This window comes from Orcinus orca, chromosome 3, assembly GCF_937001465.1.
Source record: "Orcinus orca chromosome 3, mOrcOrc1.1, whole genome shotgun sequence".
Classification (NCBI taxonomy): Eukaryota; Metazoa; Chordata; class Mammalia; order Artiodactyla; family Delphinidae; genus Orcinus; species Orcinus orca.
In genome coordinates this window covers 36,744,774-36,767,078 of record NC_064561.1, presented here as the reverse complement: position 1 = coordinate 36,767,078, position 22,305 = coordinate 36,744,774, and the positions used below count along the sequence as shown (strand labels likewise).

General features: G+C 37.9%; 1 protein-coding gene across 4 annotated transcripts; it reads left to right on the top strand.

Annotated features, from left to right (window-relative positions):
• Window positions 1-2,247: 2,247 nt before the first annotated feature.
• GABRA6 (gamma-aminobutyric acid type A receptor subunit alpha6) lies at window positions 2,248-18,186 on the top strand. 4 transcript variants are annotated; one of them, XM_049708483.1, is made up of 10 exons: window positions 2,248-2,688; window positions 2,888-3,006; window positions 3,593-3,660; window positions 4,191-4,286; window positions 5,621-5,841; window positions 5,927-6,009; window positions 6,325-6,468; window positions 7,108-7,260; window positions 8,462-8,721; window positions 17,558-18,186. In XM_049708483.1, the coding sequence occupies exons 1-10, from the start codon at window positions 2,651-2,653 to the stop codon at window positions 17,825-17,827; spliced, it is 1,452 nt and encodes a 483-aa protein (XP_049564440.1). In that variant the 5' UTR covers window positions 2,248-2,650; the 3' UTR covers window positions 17,828-18,186. The 4 variants fall into 4 exon arrangements, with proteins under 4 accessions (XP_049564440.1, XP_033287922.1, XP_049564441.1 ...); XM_004271961.4 differs by lacking the exon at window positions 4,191-4,286 and having other exon boundaries at window positions 2,256-2,688; XM_033432031.2 differs by lacking the exons at window positions 3,593-3,660; window positions 4,191-4,286 and having other exon boundaries at window positions 2,252-2,688.
• The last annotated feature ends 4,119 nt before the right edge of the window (window positions 18,187-22,305 follow it).

The following is a 22,305-nucleotide window of genomic DNA, read 5'->3' as shown; positions in this document are numbered from 1 at the left end:
AAAGCAAGCAAGTGGCTGTCCAAGATAATTTAAAAACATATTTAGGAAAAACAGTTGTGAAGGAGACAGGTATGAGATAAATGTTCTCTAATTTACCAGAAGAAGGTAATTCTCTAAATAGGGGGCGCTCCCAAATGCTTGCTTTGCATAGACAGTACGCTACATAAATGACCATACATTTCTCAGAGTCATAGCCATTGTCATGTTTTTGAACTCTCTCTTTTATGGCTAGTTCCATAGGAAAATAATAACTGCAGTCAAATTAACAATGTTGCTACTAGAGCTTGTCTGCCAATTCTGACAGGGATGTGTGAACAAGTGACTTCATTACGTACAGACACCAACGTATAAATTGAATGCACAGAATTAGAGAGCTTGAGTACCTTAGGTCCAGCACACTCATTTACAGGTAAAGTCCTCAGAGGTGAAATGACTTAGATTACATGCCCTTATTATCCTTCCAGACCTAGGACTTCTTTTTTTTTTCTTCCTACTGAGAGTAGTAAAGGTATTCCTTCTCCTTCATTAAACTACTAATTAAAACCCATCTGAAAATAGACTCAAGTATGTTAATCTTCTCTTTAGAGACAAATGTAACAACTATCATTTGTTCCTTTTTTGGATAAATAATTTTCAGGAGAAAAACATGCCTATTCTATAGGAATATGTATATAAATGCACATATTGCATTTTTTTTTACCCATGATCATTTTTTTTACCGTATGAAAAAATATTCAGTCTTAGAAACCTAAGTTTGAGGATGATACAAATAAGAGATGGATAGTAAACATAATGATTGAAAAAAATGATACAAAGTTGCAGGGATTATTTAGCCATATTTTGGAATCCTACAATGAATAAAAATAATAAGTTGTAGTAAAAACGAATAGAGAATTACTTAATAGCATCATATATTTAGGGTTTTAGTGCAATCAATGGGAATTGAAAATATGTTGTGGTGATTAGTTGTAGGAACTTTAAAGTAGAGGGAAAAGAATGAGAGATGAAAACCAGGTTCTATAATGAACAAAAAAAGATTTTAGGAGTCTTAGCTTAAATTAGAGAGGACATGATAGGTACCTTTGTTTATGTGGCTGTCATGTAGCTTTTCCCTGAAAAATTATTTTGTGTAGCTTCAAAGGTGAGAACTGGGACCTGGGTGCAGGCTTCAACTCAGCACAAGTAAAACAATGTGAGAAATCACACGCTGAATACCACTTGCCAGGAATGCTGGAGGGAATTCAGGTTTTCGATGAGTAACCAGAAAATTCCATGTAACTAAGATGAGGTAATCTTAAAAAATATATTTTATAAGAAATCTTGCACTTGTTCTGTTTTCACTGTTGTTGTTGTTGTTTTGTTTTGTTTATAGCTAATTTCTTGATGTTTCTCAAATGACTTAGGTCTTCAGAGATAACTCTTAATTTAAGACTGTGCTGTATGGCATCAAGTTACCATCACTTTTGTAGAATCTAAAAATACAGACTGTGAACTAGGTAGATAGTGGGCCGGAAGATGCTGAAGAAGACATTTGCTTCTTGCTCTTATGCTCCTGAATTAAATATATATATTCACAATACTTTATTAATTTTATTTTTTTAAAGATTACAATTTTAAGGTTTAAAGAGACTTCTTTTTACTCCAACTTTCCCTTACCAGACTGGGCGGAGAATGCTATTTCTTGGGTTCAAACATTTTGCTTGTGACCTGTGGCAAGCCTAATAAAATAGTGCCAGCAACATCATCATTAACCATTATGTATGGATGCTTTATTCTTACAGCATTTCTACATGGGAACCTTAATAAGCTATTTCCAGACTGTCTCTTATAGGCAGCATTCGTGAAACTGGCCAGGCTTCTAAAGATAGTGGTAGAACTTTGTATCTTAGCTTGAGACGCCGCACCTTTGACAAGAAGGATCAGCGAAGTACTCAGCACTTTAAAAAAATGCTAATCCAAAAGCAAGATGGTCCAGAGCTGTGGGAATGTAATTCTGGTGTCTCATAAATGCTTTTTCCAAAGAAGAATGAGGACCAATTTTTAAATAGAGAGGAAAGGGGCGTCTGATGCAATAAACCTGGTGAAATCAGAAAGAGAATCTGAGAGGATCCCAATGTTGTTAGACATTTTAAGCCGTGAGAGCCGTGTAGAAATCCTTCTGTGAACCACGGAAATAATAAATGCTGAGCCCGTTGGAACATAATCTCAATCAGCAAGATGCCACTGCCTTCCAGATTTCCTCACAGGGCCCTGCGAAGTCCATGCCAAAACTAGCAGTGGATTTCTCCCATCTAACCTCCCCTTATGCCTTATTCGATTATTGTCACTGCTCTCTGACCATGCACTGTCGCTTCAGACTCTCATTTCCCAACTAAGTCAGTCAGAGGAGGCTAAGTGTCCATTAGGACGTACTCTAAGACCGCAAACCACCTTGTTCCATGTGAAAAGACGGAACAGAGAGTGAAGAGAGCAAGGGGAACCCTGCAAGTTTAGCTGGCAACCTTCTCACCTACTGGATTACTGGCCAGACACAAACAAGAAGGGCTATGAGTGGTCCGGGAGATTGCTCTAGTTAATTGGCAAAGGGGAGCTGGTTGGGAGGAGGAGAACCCAGGAGGAGGGAGAACTGGGCATTTCAGTGCACCGCAGGATGGCATCGCCTCTGCCCTGGCTCTACATTATTCTATGGTGAGTAAGACTTTTTTCCGATTTTTCCTTTTTGCTCGGAGGAAAGGGCAAGCACACACCCATTGGGTGACTTCTATACCAAATCATGGAAGCAGCCTGGGTGGTGTGGCATGTATGTGTGGTGGGGCAGACGAGGCTGGAATGAACAGCCTATTTCCTCTGAGGCCAGGAGTGAGGGTCATTGACTGTCTACTCACAGGGTAGAAAATGCCCTAGGGAAACTGGAAGATGAAGGAAACTTCTACTCCAGAAACATCAGTCGGATCTTGGACAACTTGCTTGAAGGCTATGACAATCGGCTGCGACCGGGATTTGGAGGTGAGAGGTGTCCTTACTAGACCAAACGTCTGTACTTTTCTTCCCCCTTAGTGCCATTCCAAGGCACAGAGGCCTCAGGATAGCAGAGTGGCAGGTTGCAGAGCTTGGGGAGGGACCATGTGTATGTTCCCATCCAGTCTCTGTCCCTTCCTCAATTTGCAACCTTATATGCCAGTCATTTGAACTCTAAGCCTCAGCTTTCTCAAATGTAGTGTGGGTGTATGAACAGTGCTTGCCTCATAGGGCGTTTGAGTGTAAAATGAGATTTGCCATATAAAACACTTCCTTTAGCATTTATCCCATGAATGCCATCACTAAACATTAATTATTGTTGTAATTTTCTTTAGAATACTAACCTAGTTCTCGTCCATTCCTTAAATTTCACAATTTTGCCAGAATGCATTCAAAATAATGCAACTGGTGTGAGTTTGTAAAGTTGAAAATCCAAAGAATTCCTGCTGCTGGAATTACTTTAGGATGGTTGCAGATTCTGGCCATGAGAAGGGACTTTGTGATAGACTTATTCAGTTCAGTCCCCTTAACATCATTGATGATAATTGCCCCCATCCCTCTGGGCTCATTTCAGGTGCTGTCACTGAAGTCAAAACAGACATTTACGTAACAAGTTTTGGGCCCGTGTCAGATGTGGAGATGGTGAGTGAGCTCTGAGTGAGGAGAGTAATTTTGCTTAGTTGGGGGAGAGGGCTGAATCCCAGAATGAGTGATAAGGGGCGTTGTTACCAAACTTGGCTCCAGATCCAAAAGCAATATGTGTGCTCCTGCTGGGAAGGAATGGCCCTTAGAGCAGATTCCTGGCTTCATCTCTTTCACATTTCACTAAAGGCTCTGCTTGAATACTAATCTGAGGGGCCTTTTATGGTGATACCCTCTCTTCTGTTCACATATCATGCATCTATTCTTCCCTACAAAGAGAAGATCTTTCCCCATCTTTATGAAGTCCTAGTAAATTTTTGGAGGAGAAAAAAGAGAAACCAGCAAAGATGGTATGCTACATAAGTGTATATTGAGAATGTCTATTAAATTTAAAACATAGCTGTTTGGGCAGTGTATCTTTCTCGGTATGTGTTATTAAAACAGTAAAGGGAGTCCTTTGGAAAGAGTAATGCATTCCACCTTTTATGTTTGCAAATGGACCAATAGGTGTTCTGGGGACTCTGTTCCAGGTACAGATGGCTATAGGATTCATAGTAAGCGGCAATGAAAACCTGAACCAGCCTTCTAGAACAAAGTATATTATGATATTCCTTCATATTTCTCAGGTAGTATGTCCCCCTAAAAGTAAAATATACATACTAAAACTGAAGAAAAACATAACTCTTTAAAGTGGTGCATTAAATGTATTAGGGGAATGTAATTCTAGAAAAACAGTTATTAGATACTTTCATCTTCTGCTTTTTGAGTTGACGAGATAAGGAGAAAGGAAAGGAGGAGGAATTAAAAAAAGGGAAAAAGGAAGGAGTAAAAGAGAAAGAGAAAGGGGGTGCAGGAGAAGAGAAGAAAAAACAACACAGAAGAGGGGGAGAGAGTGAGGAGTACTTTATTTAAGAGATAAATGTCTTAAGACTTGAGAGAAATTAGAGTCAGCATTCTCCAGAATTCTCAATTACTTATCATATTTTTTCATTTGAGTACTGACTCACCCCAAGAATAAATAACCACAACCATATCTTATGGTACCATTGAAATCTGGGGACACTTAGAATTTATTTTATGCATGTGTCTCTTTTTTAAGACATACATCTTATATTTGTACAAGAGAGGCTTGTTATAGCCTGGATCATCATTATATGGATATGTTGTGTGTCAAATTATAGTTTTAAAATATAATCACCACTTGCAGTAATAGGTCTCATAAAGGAACATATAAAGTAGGCAAAGCAATTCTTGGCAATATTTTGACCTAATTATAAGTTGTTATTTATCATTGACTTTTGCAAAGGCCCTTATCATAATTCTTAAGATTTTTAATGTTATTTCATAAAAGCCACAAATTAAAACTCATAATTTTGATTATGCATGCTTAAATGATGCTCTGTTTGGGTAATTATGGTAACATTTGCTTTTTATGTTCTCTGAGAACAGTATAAAACAATCATGATGTGCAGACAAGAGTATGCTTATCAAGTAAAGTTTCTCTATCCTTGGAACTTTACTAAGTGGTACCATGTTGCTCAGAGATACCTTTGAAGGTGAACAAGCTGCTAAGGGACTGGTTAGACTCACTGATGGTAGGAAGGTCAGCATAAAACCTAGACTAAATCTTTTTCTATTTTTCTTCTAAATTAAGGAGGGGGAGCTCAATAGGTCAATAGATGAAGAGATGGATGACTGATAGAAAAAGAGGAAGAATGTTAAGGAGGGTGAAGGTGGAAGAGAGAGGTTTGCACAATACCACACTACCTTTTATAATAATATTACAATCTTGGAGTGTGAAAACATAATAAGTCACTGAAATTATCACTTTCCTGATAGGTTATTGTCATCAAAAGTTGCTTCATTTCTTAAGTTTTAAGATTGGGTATGTAAGCTAGTGAATAAACTATTCTTAATAAGCCATCTGCCCAGCATGCATGAATCTCTTATTTTGTCTTAGGAGTATACAATGGACGTTTTCTTCCGCCAGACTTGGACCGATGAGAGGTTGAAGTTTGGGGGGCCAGCTGAGATTCTGAGTTTGAATAACCTGATGGTCAGTAAAATCTGGACACCTGACACTTTTTTCAGGAATGGCAAAAAATCAATTGCTCACAATATGACAACTCCTAACAAACTCTTCAGAATAATGCAGAATGGAACAATTCTATACACCATGAGGTGAGGTTTCCCCAATTCTACTTCCTCTGCCCAAATTATCTGTCCATCACACTAACTCAGAACCACTTATTTCAATGTTCCTTAGGCTTACCATCAACGCTGACTGTCCTATGAGGCTGGTTAACTTTCCTATGGATGGGCATGCTTGTCCACTCAAGTTTGGGAGTTGTAAGTTACAAAAAGCTTCTGAGAGTCAAATAATGCATTCAAAATATATAATTATTTGGTTTTAGTCAGACACTGGAAAGCAAAAGAGAAATATTACTCTGACGTTCTCAGTATGATTCCAGGAATTAACTTACTTAATCACGTCTCTCTCAATCATACAGTCAGAGGTTTTGGTCACCAGGATTAAAGAAAATCATTTAAAAAATTTGTTTGTACTTCCTTTTTATAATGAACAAGATTTGCTTTGAAAGAAAAAAAAAAAAACACACAATTAGCCAGATTTACTTCTCTGTTTAATTTGTTTAAAAAATTCAGATGCTTACCCCAAAAGTGAAATCATATATACATGGAAAAAAGGACCACTTTACTCAGTGGAAGTCCCAGAAGAATCTTCAAGCCTCCTTCAGTATGATCTGATTGGACAAACAGTATCTAGTGAGACAATTAAATCTAACACAGGTAAGCATTTGATCAATGCATGGATGTAATCCTGCATGGTGACTCCAGTGCACATTTTCAAAATATCTATTTCTTTTTCTTCTGCATTATCCATCCTCAGCTAAACTTATTGTTTTAAAGTGATAAGTAGCTTTCTTTAAAATTGATTTTGCAACCGGGCTTCCCTGGTGGCGCAGTGGTTGGGAGTCCGCCTGCCGATGCGGGGGGCGCGGGTTCGTGCCCCGGTCTGGGAGGGTCCCGCATGCCGCGGAGCGGCTGGGCCCGTGAGCCGTGGCCGCTGGGCCTGCGCGTCCGGAGCCTGTGCTTCGCGGCGGGAGAGGCCACAGCAGTGAGAGGCCCGCGTAATGCAAAAAAAAAAAAAAAAAAAAAATTGATTTTGCAACCATGTGCATATAAAGATTTGTGTAGCCTTGGAGTGAGTAGTTTTGTATGTATATGACACAAAGAACCCCACAGAAAACAATGAGCTGATGTATCTATCATCTGCTGATTGAGTAGCTTTGTCATATATTGAAAAAATGCCTTTGCTTGTTTTCTTCCCACCCATATTAATTTAAAGATCTGCAAGATTTATTTCCAGTTGCATTCTTTCTGCACACTGTCAACAGCAATAATCCTGATATACCTGTCTTCCAACAGGTGAATACGTAATAATGACAGTTTATTTCCACTTGCAAAGGAAGATGGGCTATTTTATGATACAGATCTATACTCCTTGCATTATGACGGTCATTCTTTCCCAGGTGTCTTTCTGGATTAATAAGGAGTCTGTTCCAGCCAGAACTGTCTTTGGTATGCTTCACTCTTTGGGCTCTACTTTCTGTCATCCTCCAGCTCACATTGCTTGTGTATCTTAGGGGAATGTTCACACCAGTGCACTTTTTCAACCCACAAAGGAAATAAACTCCTATCTCATTCAGACACATGTATCATATAAAATGACCCTCATCTTATCTCACATTGTGTGGCGAATCAACAAAAGATTAGTCTCAGCAAGAATTCTGGCTGGTTTCCTGTGACTTTGACGTGCCCTATTTAGGAAAGTTGTTTTTTTGTTGGTTTGTTTTGTTTTTTAAACTCAATTTGCGTTTTCATAACTAAAAAAAAAGCAGAAAATTAAAAACTGACATGTAAAGCAATGAAAACAAAGGCTAAGATATTGAACCCACAAATACATAAATTATATCTCACTTTTATTAGGTTGGATCTTAAAAAAAATTGCCATTTTTAGGTCTAAAAATAGATAAATATCACCAGTTTCCCCATTGTTCAACCTAAATATTTAGTTACATTTATGATGCACAGAATCATTACTAGTGTGATGGAACAAAATGAAATAAGAAAAAGAGCTATAACAGAAAAATATCATCTGTAACGAAATCCAATATTTTTCTCAGTTTTTGTGATTATAAATTTAGTAGTTCATAGGGAAGACCTGAGTTTAATTGAAATCTCAGATGAATTTTGACTTTTTAATTTCATACTAAAATAGATCTCTTTTTGCAAGTTATAAAAGAATATTTATATACTGATGTTTACCATCTTTGAATTATATAAATCCTCCAAGACAGAAGACTGCTGGCAGATGAGTAATGAAATTATTTTCTCATGATTAGATATTTTATCTTAAAACCAAGCTAGAAATAAAAAAAATTGAGAAATCTGATTTATATTTATTATTCACACCAAATAGACTTATTAAATATGATGAAAGATTATATCAGCATTAAATTTGATCAGAAGTTCAAAGCTTTATTAGTTATGTAATAATTTGCTATTATATTATAATATATTATTATTAATACACATCACCACACTAGGCTTTGAAGGAAACCAAAATGTGAATGCCTATGATAACTGTGAACAATTAAAAATAATAAAATAACAAAAAATACATTTGTAACAAAAATCCTCTCCACCAGCATGTTCCCACTTGATCTTGTTATTGGATTGCAAATGCTAATAGTGCATTTCTCATTCTGTTTCATTCTAGGGATCACCACTGTCTTAACCATGACCACTCTAAGCATCAGTGCCAGGCACTCCTTGCCAAAAGTGTCTTATGCGACCGCCATGGATTGGTTTATAGCTGTTTGCTTTGCTTTTGTCTTCTCTGCTCTTATTGAGTTCGCAGCTGTCAACTACTTTACCAATCTTCAGACACAGAAGGCCAAAAGGAAGGCACAGATTGCAGCCTCACCCCCAGTGACAATAGCAAAAGCGACTGAACCCTTGGAAGCTGAGATTGTTTTGGTAATTGTTTACTTTTCTAATGTTAGCTACCATATAGGAAAAGGCAGCCAGAATAGTTACCACAAACAATTAAATAGTCCAAAAGTAATATTAGTGGGGCATGAGTTACATAAATTTGGTTCCAAGGCCAACTTCTTCTCCAGCTTCACAGAAAAAAGCCAAGCAACAATCCTTCATTTATCTTTGCTCTAAACTTTTGGTATTCCTCTTTTATCACCCTCACTAATACTGGCAGATTGCAAGCTCTCAGAGGAGACAGAAAATTCTTAGCCTTTAGATGTTTTCTTTGAACAGGTTCCGTTATACCGACTAGGGAGAATAAAGTTAAAAAAAAAAAGTTCCTAATGAGGTTTCAGAGTCTGAAGGAAACAAGCAGGGACTCCATGGACCATTTCTGTTAGAAATCCACTCGCTGCTTTATTTCAGGAGGGCACAATGTGTATATTAGGTTCTATGAATGCTGAGTCATAAGCCAAGTTTTTGACTCATGTGAAAACGTTCTCATGTTCACATTCATGTTATATGTATATAATATACATATTATTATGTATATTAATGTGGTTTTTTTGAGACACAATCAGTGAGAAATACCTATAAAATTAAGTTTAGATTTGCTGTGGCTAAGCTCTGGTCCCCAAAGTTTTTTTGAATAAAAAATAAATGATAGTATTAATAATTCAAGGGTCTTAAATGTGCCCCCAAATTTCAATTTCACATATGAATAAATTCTCACAACAATCAAATCGCATGTACTTTTTAAAAACTGGATTATAGAACTGATTGACAAGTGTACATTTTTATTTCAAAACAAACTCTAAACAAGTAGCTCTTGAAAAGAGGAAAATTTTGCTCTACAAAATCAAGTAATGCAGACACTTTGAACTGAAAATTTCTTTATAACTGATCAATTCTCATGACTATTTCCAAATCGCAAAACCACATACAGCCGAATTAATTCTTGGTTAAATCTTATGATAAAAATTATAAAGCTATATGTGTTTTACTTTCCAAATACTCAGGTGTTTATTGGCTTTAAAAGATAATTTTGTATTGAAACTTTTCTCTTTGATAAACTTAGAAACTTGTTAAAGAATTTACATTTTCTTTAAAGGATAAGACCAATCCCATGATAAGTGGCAATATGTAATTTAAAGACTTTTTTTTCTTGAATTAGACTTTGTTTTTAAACAAACAAAAAAAAAAGTTTGCCATCCAGTAATCTGGTCTAATTACACTTACGAATAAAAAACAGAGCCTCAGAGAAGGAAAACATTAGGCACTAGTTGGTAGAAAAACTAGGAATTGATTCCAGAACTCCTAACATCCACAGATTTACAGAGGCTGAGGCCCAACACTTTTTCAAAGACTGAAATATAATAGAGTGTGTACCCCTGGACAAAACATTTTCTGTATGTAGGTAAGGTTATTCCCAAAATTCTTCCCTTAATTTAATGATGTTTTCTTTATATATGTGTGTGTGCTTTGAAAGTTCACAAAAATATAAATTTTGTAACAAATATGTTAAGGATCCAGTTCAAAAGACTTGAAAATTATATATTTCAGAAAAGATAAATTCAAAATATTTTTGAGAATTATTTTGTTTGTAAAAATAAGTGATTATGTTACAACCTATCTGTACTTACATAGGTATATAATTGGCATATTGTCCAAAGGTCATATATTATCTTAACATATAGCTGGAAAGGAAGAAGGAATTTATCATAATTCCATTTAACAGTTTCTTATTTGAGAAACACAGTAAAAATAAAAAAAGAAATTCATGAAAAAGCGGCTAAGAAAAGTGATTTTGAATATAGTCACTGATCTGATATTGAAACAAAAAGAAAGACCAACTTCCTTACTTCAACTCTTTTAAAATATATATTACTAAGAAGAATATGATTTCAAATCCTTAGAGAAAGCATAGAGTTATCGTTCCCTAAGTCCATTATTTTAAAGGTATAATTTATTAATAAGATGGAATTTAAGATCTCAGGTCTTCATATAAACTATCTTCTAATAGTTCTAAAGTAGTAACATATAATGAGCAGGTTCTTTGGGAAGTTGGATAAAAAATTGCATTTAAACCATCTCAAAGTAGTTTTTTCCTTGCAAGTTGACTTTTTTCCCTACAAAAAATATTTCTAAACCTGGCTCCACTTAAAATATTCCAAGGCAATGAAAAGGAGAATTTTGTTTCTGAAAGGCTAAGTTAAAGTGTAAAAATAAAAAGAAAAGTAACCAAACCTAACAATATTAACCTTGTAGGCATCAAAAAATATAGATGATTACATAGAACATGTACAGTTTTATTTATTTATGTCAAAACTTGGCTATTGCCTTATATAATATAGAGGAACAAACAAATTACACATTTCAAATTTATACAGCACAATGGTATATTATGATTGCAAGGTCATTTTTTCTTTCAAATACCATGACATTTTAAAATGCCTATTCAGTTGTACTCAAAATGACATTATTTGAGTAAGTTGGACATTGAAATAGAAACCAATGTGGTAAAGCTGAAATGAGATTAAGTGCTTGGATATTTCATGTGATTCTAACTTGTATGTTTTAATATGCACATTGCTTTTCAAAGGAAACTGCTTAGAATGAATGTGAAAACTTTATCACTTTGAATTTGACCTTGAAATTTATTATAATAATGACAAAGAGATTCAGGCATTTAAAGCCTAGTACTCACACCTGAAGACTCATCTAAAACTAAATCTTCAGAAGTGCTCTATGGAGTATTAATCTTTCTTATTTTAAGGCATTTGGAAGTGGAGACTTTACATTTTTGGATTTGGAGAAGAAATTGTCCACAGTTTCTTTCCTGCTTATAGGGTATCTTTCCATATTGTTTTTATTTGGTATGCTATTTTGGCTTTAGAGAGTTATTCCTGTATTTATGTTTCAGAGCTTATTACGTGTCTGGGGTAGATTTATTTTATATATAAGACCAAATTTAGACTTTGATCTCTTTCTGGATGTTTTGCTAGTTTTCTTGTTACTTTAAAAATCTAAGCCCTCACCACTATGTTCCTAAGAATGAATCCCCTGGCCCCCTACCCATCAATACATCCAATGCGGTTTCTCTTTTTTTTTTTTTTTTTTTCTTGCGGTACGTGGGCCTCTCACTGTTGTGGCCTCTCCCGTTGTGGGGCACAGGCTCCGGACGCGCAGGTTCAGCGGCCATGGCTCACGGGCCCAGCCGCTCCGTGGCATGTGGTATCTTCCCAGACCGGGTCACGAACCTGTGTCCCCTGCATCGGCAGGCGGACTCTCAACCACTGCGCCACCGGGGAAGCCCTGTGGCTTCTCTTTTTCACAGAACGTGTGATGTTCTTGGTAAATTATCTACAAACTAAGTTGACCAAAATTTAATTGGTCAAGATAATAACTATATTTATACTGATTACATTACTTCTTTTCACCTGACACCAATTTATTGAGTACCTATGTGTTCATCAAATTATTCATACCATAAGCCTTTATTTGTTAAGTGCTTTTTTGCCAGATCCTTTGTAGAATGCTGAAGCTACCTTAGTAAGTGATGTCAACAGGGCCTCTTCCATCATGGAGCTGCCTGTTGAGCATGAAGAGAGGAAACTACTCAAGGAGCCATGACAATATACTGTGATAAAGGCTGTGGTTAGAGATGTATAGAAGGCTGAAAAAAAGCCATGAGACAGTACCTAACTCAGTCTGGAGGGGTGATTGTGGAGGAAGTGATGCCTATGCAGAGAAAAGAAAGATGAGCCTGGCCCTGCTCTAGAAACTCTCAGTCAGTTGTGAGAAACTTGGGCACAGAGAGGGAAATAAGACATATTTTCCTTCCTGCACTCCTTTCAAGGTTGGAACGTCTGCTGGGCCATTACTATGTTGCCCTTCACCTGTGTAGAAAAATATGAATCATAGCATACTGAAAGATTTACCTCCCCTGTTCCAAATCGTGCTAAGATTTCTTTCAGTACTACCATTACTCCAAAGAATGAACAGTTGAATTAAGACCATCAGAGACTCTGAGCACCAGAAAGATCACGATGTCCCTTCCCCATGGTAGCGCCATCATATGACTTATAGGGAGGGTGGGGTGGATTAGATGAGGGGTGTAGGTGGTTGGCTCTCTCCCTATACCTTCCATCAAATCACCACCCAATATTCCTTTTTGCACCCTCCAAACATTCCAGTATGGTTTTCAGACATGCCACTAGCACCACTGACCCACCAGATTGCTACCAATAAGCTGCTTCTCTGCAGGCATTCTGGAATTGTCTCCGCTCCTCAATTCTACCAGCTGTAAAATAAATGTGGGGACATTTGACAGAGTTTATTTTCTCCATAATGATTAATATGTAGCTTAAAAAAGGTCAAATAATAAATGTTTTCAAAAATATTTTCTCTTGTTTTTGGTGCCCCTGTTCGCTGGTTCTAAAAGCAGATACTTTGTTTGTCCTTTGAGTAATGCAGCCCTGGTTAGAATATCTCTCCTAAGAGGTAACCCGTTGCCCCCTCTTCTTTAATATATTAGACTCACTAAATGCTGTATCAGAATTGCTCTAAGTACTTCCCAAATGCCTCATCCCTATACCAAATAACTGATTGTCACAAAGTCCAGTTTGACTCCAAGTACCTTTGCAATATGGCGTTACTTAAAACAAAACAGTGCTCTAAAAATACCCAAAGCAGGATGACACTGAACAGCAGGGGAGCCCCGGAAAAATTCAAAACCACAGGCGTTCCACTCAAAACAGTGACAGCCCCAAGCTGAGCCCTCATCTGGACTCTGACAAAAGCTTATTTTACCATCAGCTGAAGCTGCTGAGCTTACAATAGAGCAGGCGGGATCTGACACAAACCTGTAGCTTGAATGGTTTGCAATATTGGCTTTCTTTTCATTTCAGAAATTCAGTGTGATTCTTCTAAATTTTAGGTGTCCAGTCTCCTACACTGCCGATTCCCAATTATCCAGGAGCTGATTATCCAGCGTGTGGGTTAGCCAGCCCTCTGGCATTTCCTCGAGCACCTTGTATTTGCTGACTGCTAGAAATCCCCCAGCCATCATTGGGCAATGAGACAGTGTAATTCTAAACCAGCGAAGCTCAATGGTGGGTGAATTTTCCCCCAGAGGACATTTGTCAAGGAACAAGGATATTTTTGGTTGTCAAAACCCCGAGGAGGTGGTTGCTACAGGCATCTTGTGGGTAGAGGACAGGGATGCTGCTCAACACCCCATGATGTACAGGGCAGTTCCCACAACTAAGAAGTATCAGTATATCCGTAGCTTTGTGGTTGAGAAACCATGCCCTAAACCCTAAAGCTGATGGAAAGAAAAAGTAATATTTATTAAGAGTGGGGCTTCCCTGGTGGCACAGTGGTTGAGAGTCCGCCTGCCGATGCAGGGGACACAGGTTCGAGCCCCGGTCCGGGAAGATCCCACATGCCGCGGAGCGGCTGGGCCCGCAAGCCATGGCCGCTGAGCCTGCGCGTCCGGAGCCTGTGCTCCGCAACGGGAGAGGCCACAACAGTGAGAGGCCCGCGTACCGCAAAAAAAAAAAAAAAAAAAAAAAGAGTATGGTCTTAGGGATCTGAGAGGGATTGAGTGAGGTACTGCTGCTTATTACTTGTGTGAGCTTTCTGCTTACACCTTCATTTGCTCATCTCTGAAATGAAAATAATATTTTTACATGATAGATTCTTCCTAGGAATAAGCAAAATAATGCATGCAAAGTGCCATGCAGTGCTTGTTAATGGTAGGCATTTAGATATGGTAACGATAATATAATGTAATATCAACAATATGCTAAAATATAGTGTAAAATAATCATAAAACCTTTTGTTCCCTTCTCTTTGCCTGACTACAGAGTCTTGGGAAATGTTTAGATTTTCATTCGTTTATTCGGCATATGTTTATTAAGCGTTCACTGTGTTCTGTGCACTGGCTAGGCACTGTGGAACACTTACACATGAGAATAATATGCCCTCTACCACTAAGGCGATTTCATGTCAGGAAAGGGGATAAAGCACAATGGAAATAATATTTACAGGGAAGAGGTGATGACAGCAGAGAGTTGTAACAGTTAGGTAGGTAGGCAGAAATGTGTACAGAGAAAAAACACATTTCCTTTCTCAAGTTCTTAAAGAAAAAAACCTTACAGCTGAAACAGTAATTGCCCCTTTCTTTTTTTCTTTTTTGTTTAATTTTCTTTCTTTTTTTTATTCAAGTATAGTTGATTTCAATGTAAGCTTAGGGAGAGTCAGTGACTCCTAAGGCATGTCTAAGTCATACAGCAGCTAAGTAGTATCTATGGAATTGCAGTCTAGGGCTTTCTGACTCTGCTGCCCTCTTAACTCCTAAGCAACCCTCCATAGAGATTGTCTGGGGAAGCAGATGAGGAAAAGAGGAATCCTACTGTAGGAGACCTTTAATTCCAGGCTAATGCCATTGTGCATACATTTTTCATGCTGTTAGGTGGTGAATGATGTTGCTTAACTCTGGACAAGGGTTATTCAGCAATCTTCATTAAGTCATTTGTGACACTGTGACGATGCCAAGAGATTGACAAATAAGTTTTCCCAACATCTCCAAAAGAGAGAGAGAGGTAAAACAATGCCTTACATTTTTATGCTAGATTATGGTTTATAATCACTTTCATCTCAGTGAACTTATTCATGTCTGCCCTGTTTCTCCCTAAAAAAGGAAGAAACATAGGTGTCAGACAGACAATGCATGCTATTAAAAATCAAGACGTGTTTAGAAGAAAATCTGCTCTAAAGCCTTGCCCTCTTTCTTTCCATTACGATCCTTAGAAAATTTACTAGAGCAAAATATTTTAATGTTCCTTATATCTGGGAGGAGGAGAACTCTTTCTGAAGAATTAAACTGTGACAAATTTTGCTCTTTCAGGTGGAGAATATTTTAATAACATATATAATAGATGAAAATTCAAATCAGAGTTTGAGAAACATGATAGAAAGCTCTTGGCAGACAATGCTATGTTTATTCTCTAATACAGGTAGCATGCATTGAGACCAAAATACCACTACTCTGGTCCTATCCACACACTATCTAGTGACCCTGGGCACAGTAGTCCTGGGTTGTCACATATTTTTAATAGAAAATGTCACTTATTTCCTATCCAAGATCAGTAGACTTGGCACTCTTCTATTTTAAATTCTCTTCTACCTCCAATACCTATGATTTATTTCATTCTGTCCAGAGTGCCTAGCCTAATACTGGGTCAACAGATAACAAATAAAGATATTCTTTGCTTGAAATTCACCATGGTCATGTCACATCAGACTTCATACTGATTTATTTTTGCTTTTGGTAAAGAAACAAATTTTCCCATGGCCCCTAAAAGCACAGTGGGCTTGAACTCTCTATGATGACTATTATAGATACTGGGCAAACTTCCATGACAAATCAAAAGCAAAATTCAGGATGGGAGTATAGAGAGGAGCGGTTCTCGGGGTGGTTGTTTCCCGCAGTCCAAATGTCACCACGTCGGTGGGTAATTCTGGTCCTGTGGCTCAACCAGCACAGGGGAGGCGGCAGCCTCATCCCGTTGCTGGGGGCGCTGCTGTCTAAAGCTCCAGGAGTCTGTGTCCACGTGAGTAACACACCCTGCCAGGCAGCAAAGTGGTAATTCTGCTGCCAAGGAGAAAACGAGGCAGTTTTACAAGAGCAGGGTTAATGTACAGCCAGGGTGTGAAGGCAGGGACCCAGCAAGGACAACCTGGCCACAAGGAGAGTGATTGTTATAGGCCGTAGACAAGAAAATGTAAGAATCAGAGGAAGCCCCCCAGTCTCCACCATTATGAAAAGAGTCTAACGCAAATAGAATTAGAGTCTCTGAACCAGGCTCAATACTTTAAAGGTGAGAAAATGCTGGGATGAAACAAGCAGTGAGATTGACCAAGGCGGTTTATTACGGGCTGTGAAACTATGGGCGAAGCAATTCCCACATCTGGACCTCAGCCTTCTCATCTGTTACTTAATGCACTGAAGATCCCTTTCAAGACTAGGATTGGTTGTCTTATGATTTCAGTGGAACAGAAAATCTCATGATAGAAAAGAACATATGACAATTCTGAGGTTAGTAAATATATCACTTTGGTAACTTAAGATGGAGGGAGACCAGTGGAGAAGCTCTGAATGGAAAGCAGAAAGCTCTCAATATACAACTCTGGACCAAGAGGTAGTCGTATTTCCAGGGAAGAATAGTCATCCCACTCAATATAAGGGTATTTCTATTTTGTCACTGGCATTTGATGTACATAAGCACCTTTATATTTTTTTTGCTGTTGTTGATACCTCAGTTGGTTCAAATTTATGAATGGTAAAGATTAGACTGTTGGCTGGGAATGTGTCTAGAATGTGTCTAAATAACATTTAGCCGAGCTGTTATTTTCTTGTATTGAGTAATTGCCCACACATTCCCAAATGAAATTCCCTCTCATTGCCCATACCCATTGCCCTATAGGTTTATGCATAACTGGGGTGGTGGGTGGATAAGCCCTTATAACCTGGCTTATCTCCTAATGGTACAACACTCAACACAGTTTCTGGGGCATGGAACATGCTTAGCATCAATTGCTGATGTATTAAATTAGAGGACGTTGGATGTTAGCAAATCGATGTTTTTAAAATTTGTTTTACCGCTTTCTTGGAAAAGTAGCGCCATCAATTACTATCAAGAATTTGCTGATATTTTAACTTATATAGTAAGTAGTCAATAACTATCTGTCAATGACGGAAAAAATGAATGATTAAGGGATGTCTATTCTTTTACCCAGGCTGAATATATATGTATCTTTTCCTCTACAGCATCCTGATTCCAAGTACTATCTGAAGAAAAGAATCACCTCTCTGACGTTGCCAATAGTTCCATCCTCCAGCACAGTCCTCACAAGAGCTCCCATCTTACAGTCAACACCTGTCACGCCCCCACCCCTCTCTCCTACCTTTGCGGGTACCAGTAAAATAGACCAGTATTCTCGGATTCTCTTCCCAGTTGCATTTGCAGGATTCAACCTTGTATACTGGATAGTTTATCTTTCCAAAGACACGATGGAAGTGAGCAGCAGTGTTGAATAGGTTGTAGCCGTAATAACCTGTATTCTGTGAGTTCTCATTTTCTGAATGTTTAAAAATAGCAATGAGACTTGTATAGATGCTTTTCTGAACATGAAATCGAAATTGAAAATCTCTCACACATAGCTTTGAGTAAGCATGTATGGGCAAGAAAAGCAATAACGTTACTCTTCAAAATTGGAAGGTGAAGGTTGGTGAAAAATATGACTTTTCCGCACATTAGAGAAAATTTTATAAAAGGATAAAATGGATTCAAGATGAAGTTGCCAATCTTTGTCCTTCATTGTTTAATATTTTAATTGTCACTGTGAATATCATTTACCACAAAGCAAATAAAAATAAGAAATGCTGACACTTCCAAAGCCTGCCTTTAAATGTTTATTTTGGCTTAGTTCTCAAGAGAACAAAATATAAATAGTCTAAATATTTATCAGTAGGTTAATACCAGCATGTTGGAGGCCTTTATGCTAGTAAAATGGCTTTCAGTGACATTATAAAGCCTGCATTGAGCTTAGCCATTTGTTTTTAACCTTGCTGTGCTACTTTACCTCAATAAAATATGGTGTTTGTATACATATGAATTATACATAGATCATAAATTATATATGCATTTGTACATAGCTTTAGTTGGACTGCAATACAGTGTTGTTTTATCTCACTAAGCTCTCCTGTTAAAATAATATGCTCATTCATAATTCCATGAAGTGGTCGAAGGCTTGTATATTATGACTGTTCTTATATCTCACATGCTTTACCTTTCTAAGTGTATCACTAAACAAAACAACAATAAACATGGTTCTCTGGGTCTGTTTAATAAAGCTCAGAAGTTTCCTTAAGTATGGGGAAATGAAGTGGTTACCTCCCCAGTGTTAGTGTCCCTGCAGATTCTGAGAGATAGAAGGTATGGGACAGCCAGGCTTGGTCACCCAGCTCTAAAAAAAACACGTGAATTTGTATTCAAATAGTCAATCCTGCTAGAAAACAACGGAACAACATCTTCAAAATGCTGAGGGAAAATGATTTTCAACCCAGAATTCTGTAACCAGCAAAATAAAGATAGAGGATATATTAAAAAAGTCAATCCTTCATCTCTTTTCTGCTCACTCAACACACTTTCTGTTATAAGATGAATGGGGTCTGAGGATCTAATGTATAACTTGGTGACTATAGTTGATGACACTGTATTGTGTAATTGAAATTTGCTAAGAGAGCAGAAATTAAATGTTCTCAACAAAAAGAAAAAAGTAAATATGTGAAATGACGGATATGTTAAATATCTTGCAATATTTATTTATCAGCTGTACTTCAATCAAGCTGAAAAAAATGAATGAAACTCTTTTTCTTCCTTTCTACTATTCCAGCTCTTTCTGATGCTAACTCTACCCATGTTTCTCCCACACAGAATGGTATTAGGGAAACAGGAACTAGGAGTGGGAGAAAGCATGTGGTGTGGTTTGTGCAAATCAATAAACCCCTCATGAGTTGTAGCTGGGTCTTAAACATCATTGAGATCAGCCAGAGCTCTGAACCCAGAAAGAAATATTCTGGAATTACTACCTCTTGCCTTTATCCAGGAAAATACAAAAAAAAATCCTACAGCCAAACAAATTAGAGTTTAATTGAAATAGCTCTCTACTAAGGGTGAGGAAGTTGAGATATCCATCTAACTTCCCTATTAATTAGCTCATAAAAAAATCAGCCTCTGGAAGACATAGCTCTAGTCTCACCTATAGGACGAGGGGGATGGAATGGACACCCTCTGAAGGTCCTTCCATTTTGAACAGCTTATGTTTGTTTCATTACTTTTTTTTTTTTTTTTTTTTTGTGGTACGCGGGCCTCTCACTGTTGTGGCCTCTCCCATTGCGGAGCGCAGGCTCCGGACGCGCAGGCTCAGCAGCCATGGCTCACGGGCCAAGCCGCTCCGCGGCATGTGGGATCTTCCCGGACAGGGGCACGAAGCCGTGTCCCCTGCATCGGCAGGCGGACTCTCAACCACTGCACCAGGGAAGCCCCATTACTATTCTTTTCTATCTAGCTTAAGTCATTATACAAGGCCTGCTCCTGTTTTTGAGAGTACATTAAATAATTAAATGCTACGTAGGTGTTAATCACATTATATCCTATGTTACATTTAATCTTCATAAACCTGTAAAGTATATACTGCTGTTATCTCCATTTAAAGATAAGAAACCAAGGCACAGTGAAGATGAGTAATTTTGTTCAAAATCAAGTGGCACTCAAGTGTTATAGCTGAGAGCCATACCTAGGCAGTGTGAATACATAGCTTGTTCACTTAACCATAACCATACAATGCAAGTCTATTCTGTAATCCTCTCCAGAGTTCTCTTGCCTTGTCTTTCATTTCCTGTAATAACTTTCCTTGTATCCTGACCTGCCTCAGCATTTATTCTACATTTCACTGCAAAGCACATTACTGTCAGTCAACATCTATACTTGGAGTTGAAACAGATAAGTAAAACCCACTAAAATCAGTACATATTATAGGCATTAGATTTCTCCTCAATTTTTTCAAGGGATCTTGAAAAAATTTGCAAAACTTTTGAACTGCTAAGGATTCTAGAGAATACTATTTCTCAGTGTATATCATGGAGTGGTAACAGAGGTTAACTGAAAATAGAACAGTTTCAGAGTTAAAAATTTTTAACAGAGCTAAAATTTTTTAACTCTGTTAAAAAATTTTAACAGAGTTAAAAAATTTGAGGGGAGATGCTGAGGCAAAGCAAAATACGTTTCTTTTCTGCTGGAGTTCTCAGAGCCTTTATTATGCTTATGTGCATTGTGATTCTCTCATAGTTTGCTCTAGTATTTAACATTTCCCAAATCCACATGGCCATAAATATGATTTTGCAAGGAGGAAATGCTGGAACTAGCGTTTCCCAGAAAACAGTTTGGGAAAGACCACCTTGGTATTATTTATACTATCCCTTCTGTCCCACCACCAACTAAACAGATAAGGGATTGAGTCTCTGAATGGGCAGATGACTTATCCTAGTTCATACAGCTATTAGAGACCAAATTAGGACTGCATAAAATAAAAACCAGACAAGGTATTTCAACAGAGAGAATTTAATACAGAATGAGCAACACAGAGATAGTAACTGCAGGAGTCAGACACCAAAAGGAAGATGACAGGGTTAACAGAACCTAAAAACTTGTGCAAGTGGCCTTTTAGAGCTGGATTTAATCATCTGTAGAGAGGGCATCACCTGGATGGGGTTAGTATTAGCTCAGCAGCTCAGAGAAGAGAACCCCAGGGCTGGGAATCAGACCTCCAAGGACAGGGTACCACCCGGCTGATATGAGTATCACAGGTAATCAGAGCAGGGGCTCCTCAGCCCTGGGTCTCAGACCTCTGAGGTCTGCCCACATGCTGCTATCATCTCAGGAGCTTGAGGGAGGACACATACATTTGAGATCAGACTTGCAGGGAGGAAGGGCTGCTCGGCTGAAACTGCTATCTTTGGGAGAGCAAAATGAAGCTGGTTCTGGGAGAACCAAAAACTGGAGACTGGAATCAACTGTCATTTCAAGGTGACGGGTAACATTAAAAGGCAAAGCAAGACTAAAACAGGGAGAATATTCCTTTCCCTTTTCACCTGATTTCTAGTCTCTCTTGAGTCCCTCCTATTGGAAGAACCTGACAGAAATCCTAGTGGCAGAGAAGAAATGAAAATTAAGGAGTTCAGCCAGAGCATCACAAAATAGAGTATAGAAGGTTGGATTTGGAGCCGACAGAAAAATGCTTAATAACTGAAATAATTCACTCCCCTGGTTATCTGGTACCATATACACACCTCTGTACATACTTATACTGTTTCACAATCATAAGATGCAATTACTCTTCATACAAACAAAAATACTGTCTTCATTAGTCTGAAAAGGAGATACACAAAATGCAAACAGCCATTGTGTTCATGTCTAGGTAACAATCACAGCAACCATTTCTGATGATATTTAATCTTCTATCACAATCAGCGTCCCACCTGAATATTCTGTTGCCTAAAGACTCAATTGTAAACCTATCTATGAGAAATTACCTTTATATAAAACAGTAAGGGGATAGGAGAAAGGAGGTCAAAAGAAAGCATATAATATATACAAATATTAATATGTCTAAATATCTATGTGGTCTTTATGGATAGGAAGAGCTATATCTATCTCTGTGAAAATAACAGCAAGCAAGGAATAAACTATACATAGCTCCTGTAGTCCCCATTTCTGTAATTAGTCACATGACTGTAGTAGATATAAATAACTCCCTTTTTCTACTCTCCTTTTCTCTCAGTCAGCATCCCAGCTGGTTGATTTGGAGTTCTTTATCACACAGAATTACTGAAGGGTCTTAATCCAACAGCAGGATAGTTTTCTCACATCCAGGAAGGTAGATTTCTTCCACTACTAAGATATCTTAGCCTTGGAGTTCTAAGATTCTCAGCATTGTTCAAGTCCCCTCAGATGT

What these genes read in the sequence shown, in the direction of transcription:
- GABRA6 (XM_049708483.1), top strand. Translation starts at nt 2,651, where the DNA reads ATGGCATCGCCTCTGCCCTGGCTCTACATTATTCTATG. An exon ending in TATTCCTTCATATTTCTCAG is followed by an intron (nt 4,287 to 5,620) that starts GTAGTATGTCCC and finishes ATTTTGTCTTAG; the next exon opens with GAGTATACAATGGACGTTTT. An exon ending in TCCAGCCAGAACTGTCTTTG is followed by an intron (nt 7,261 to 8,461) that starts GTATGCTTCACT and finishes GTTTCATTCTAG; the next exon opens with GGATCACCACTGTCTTAACC.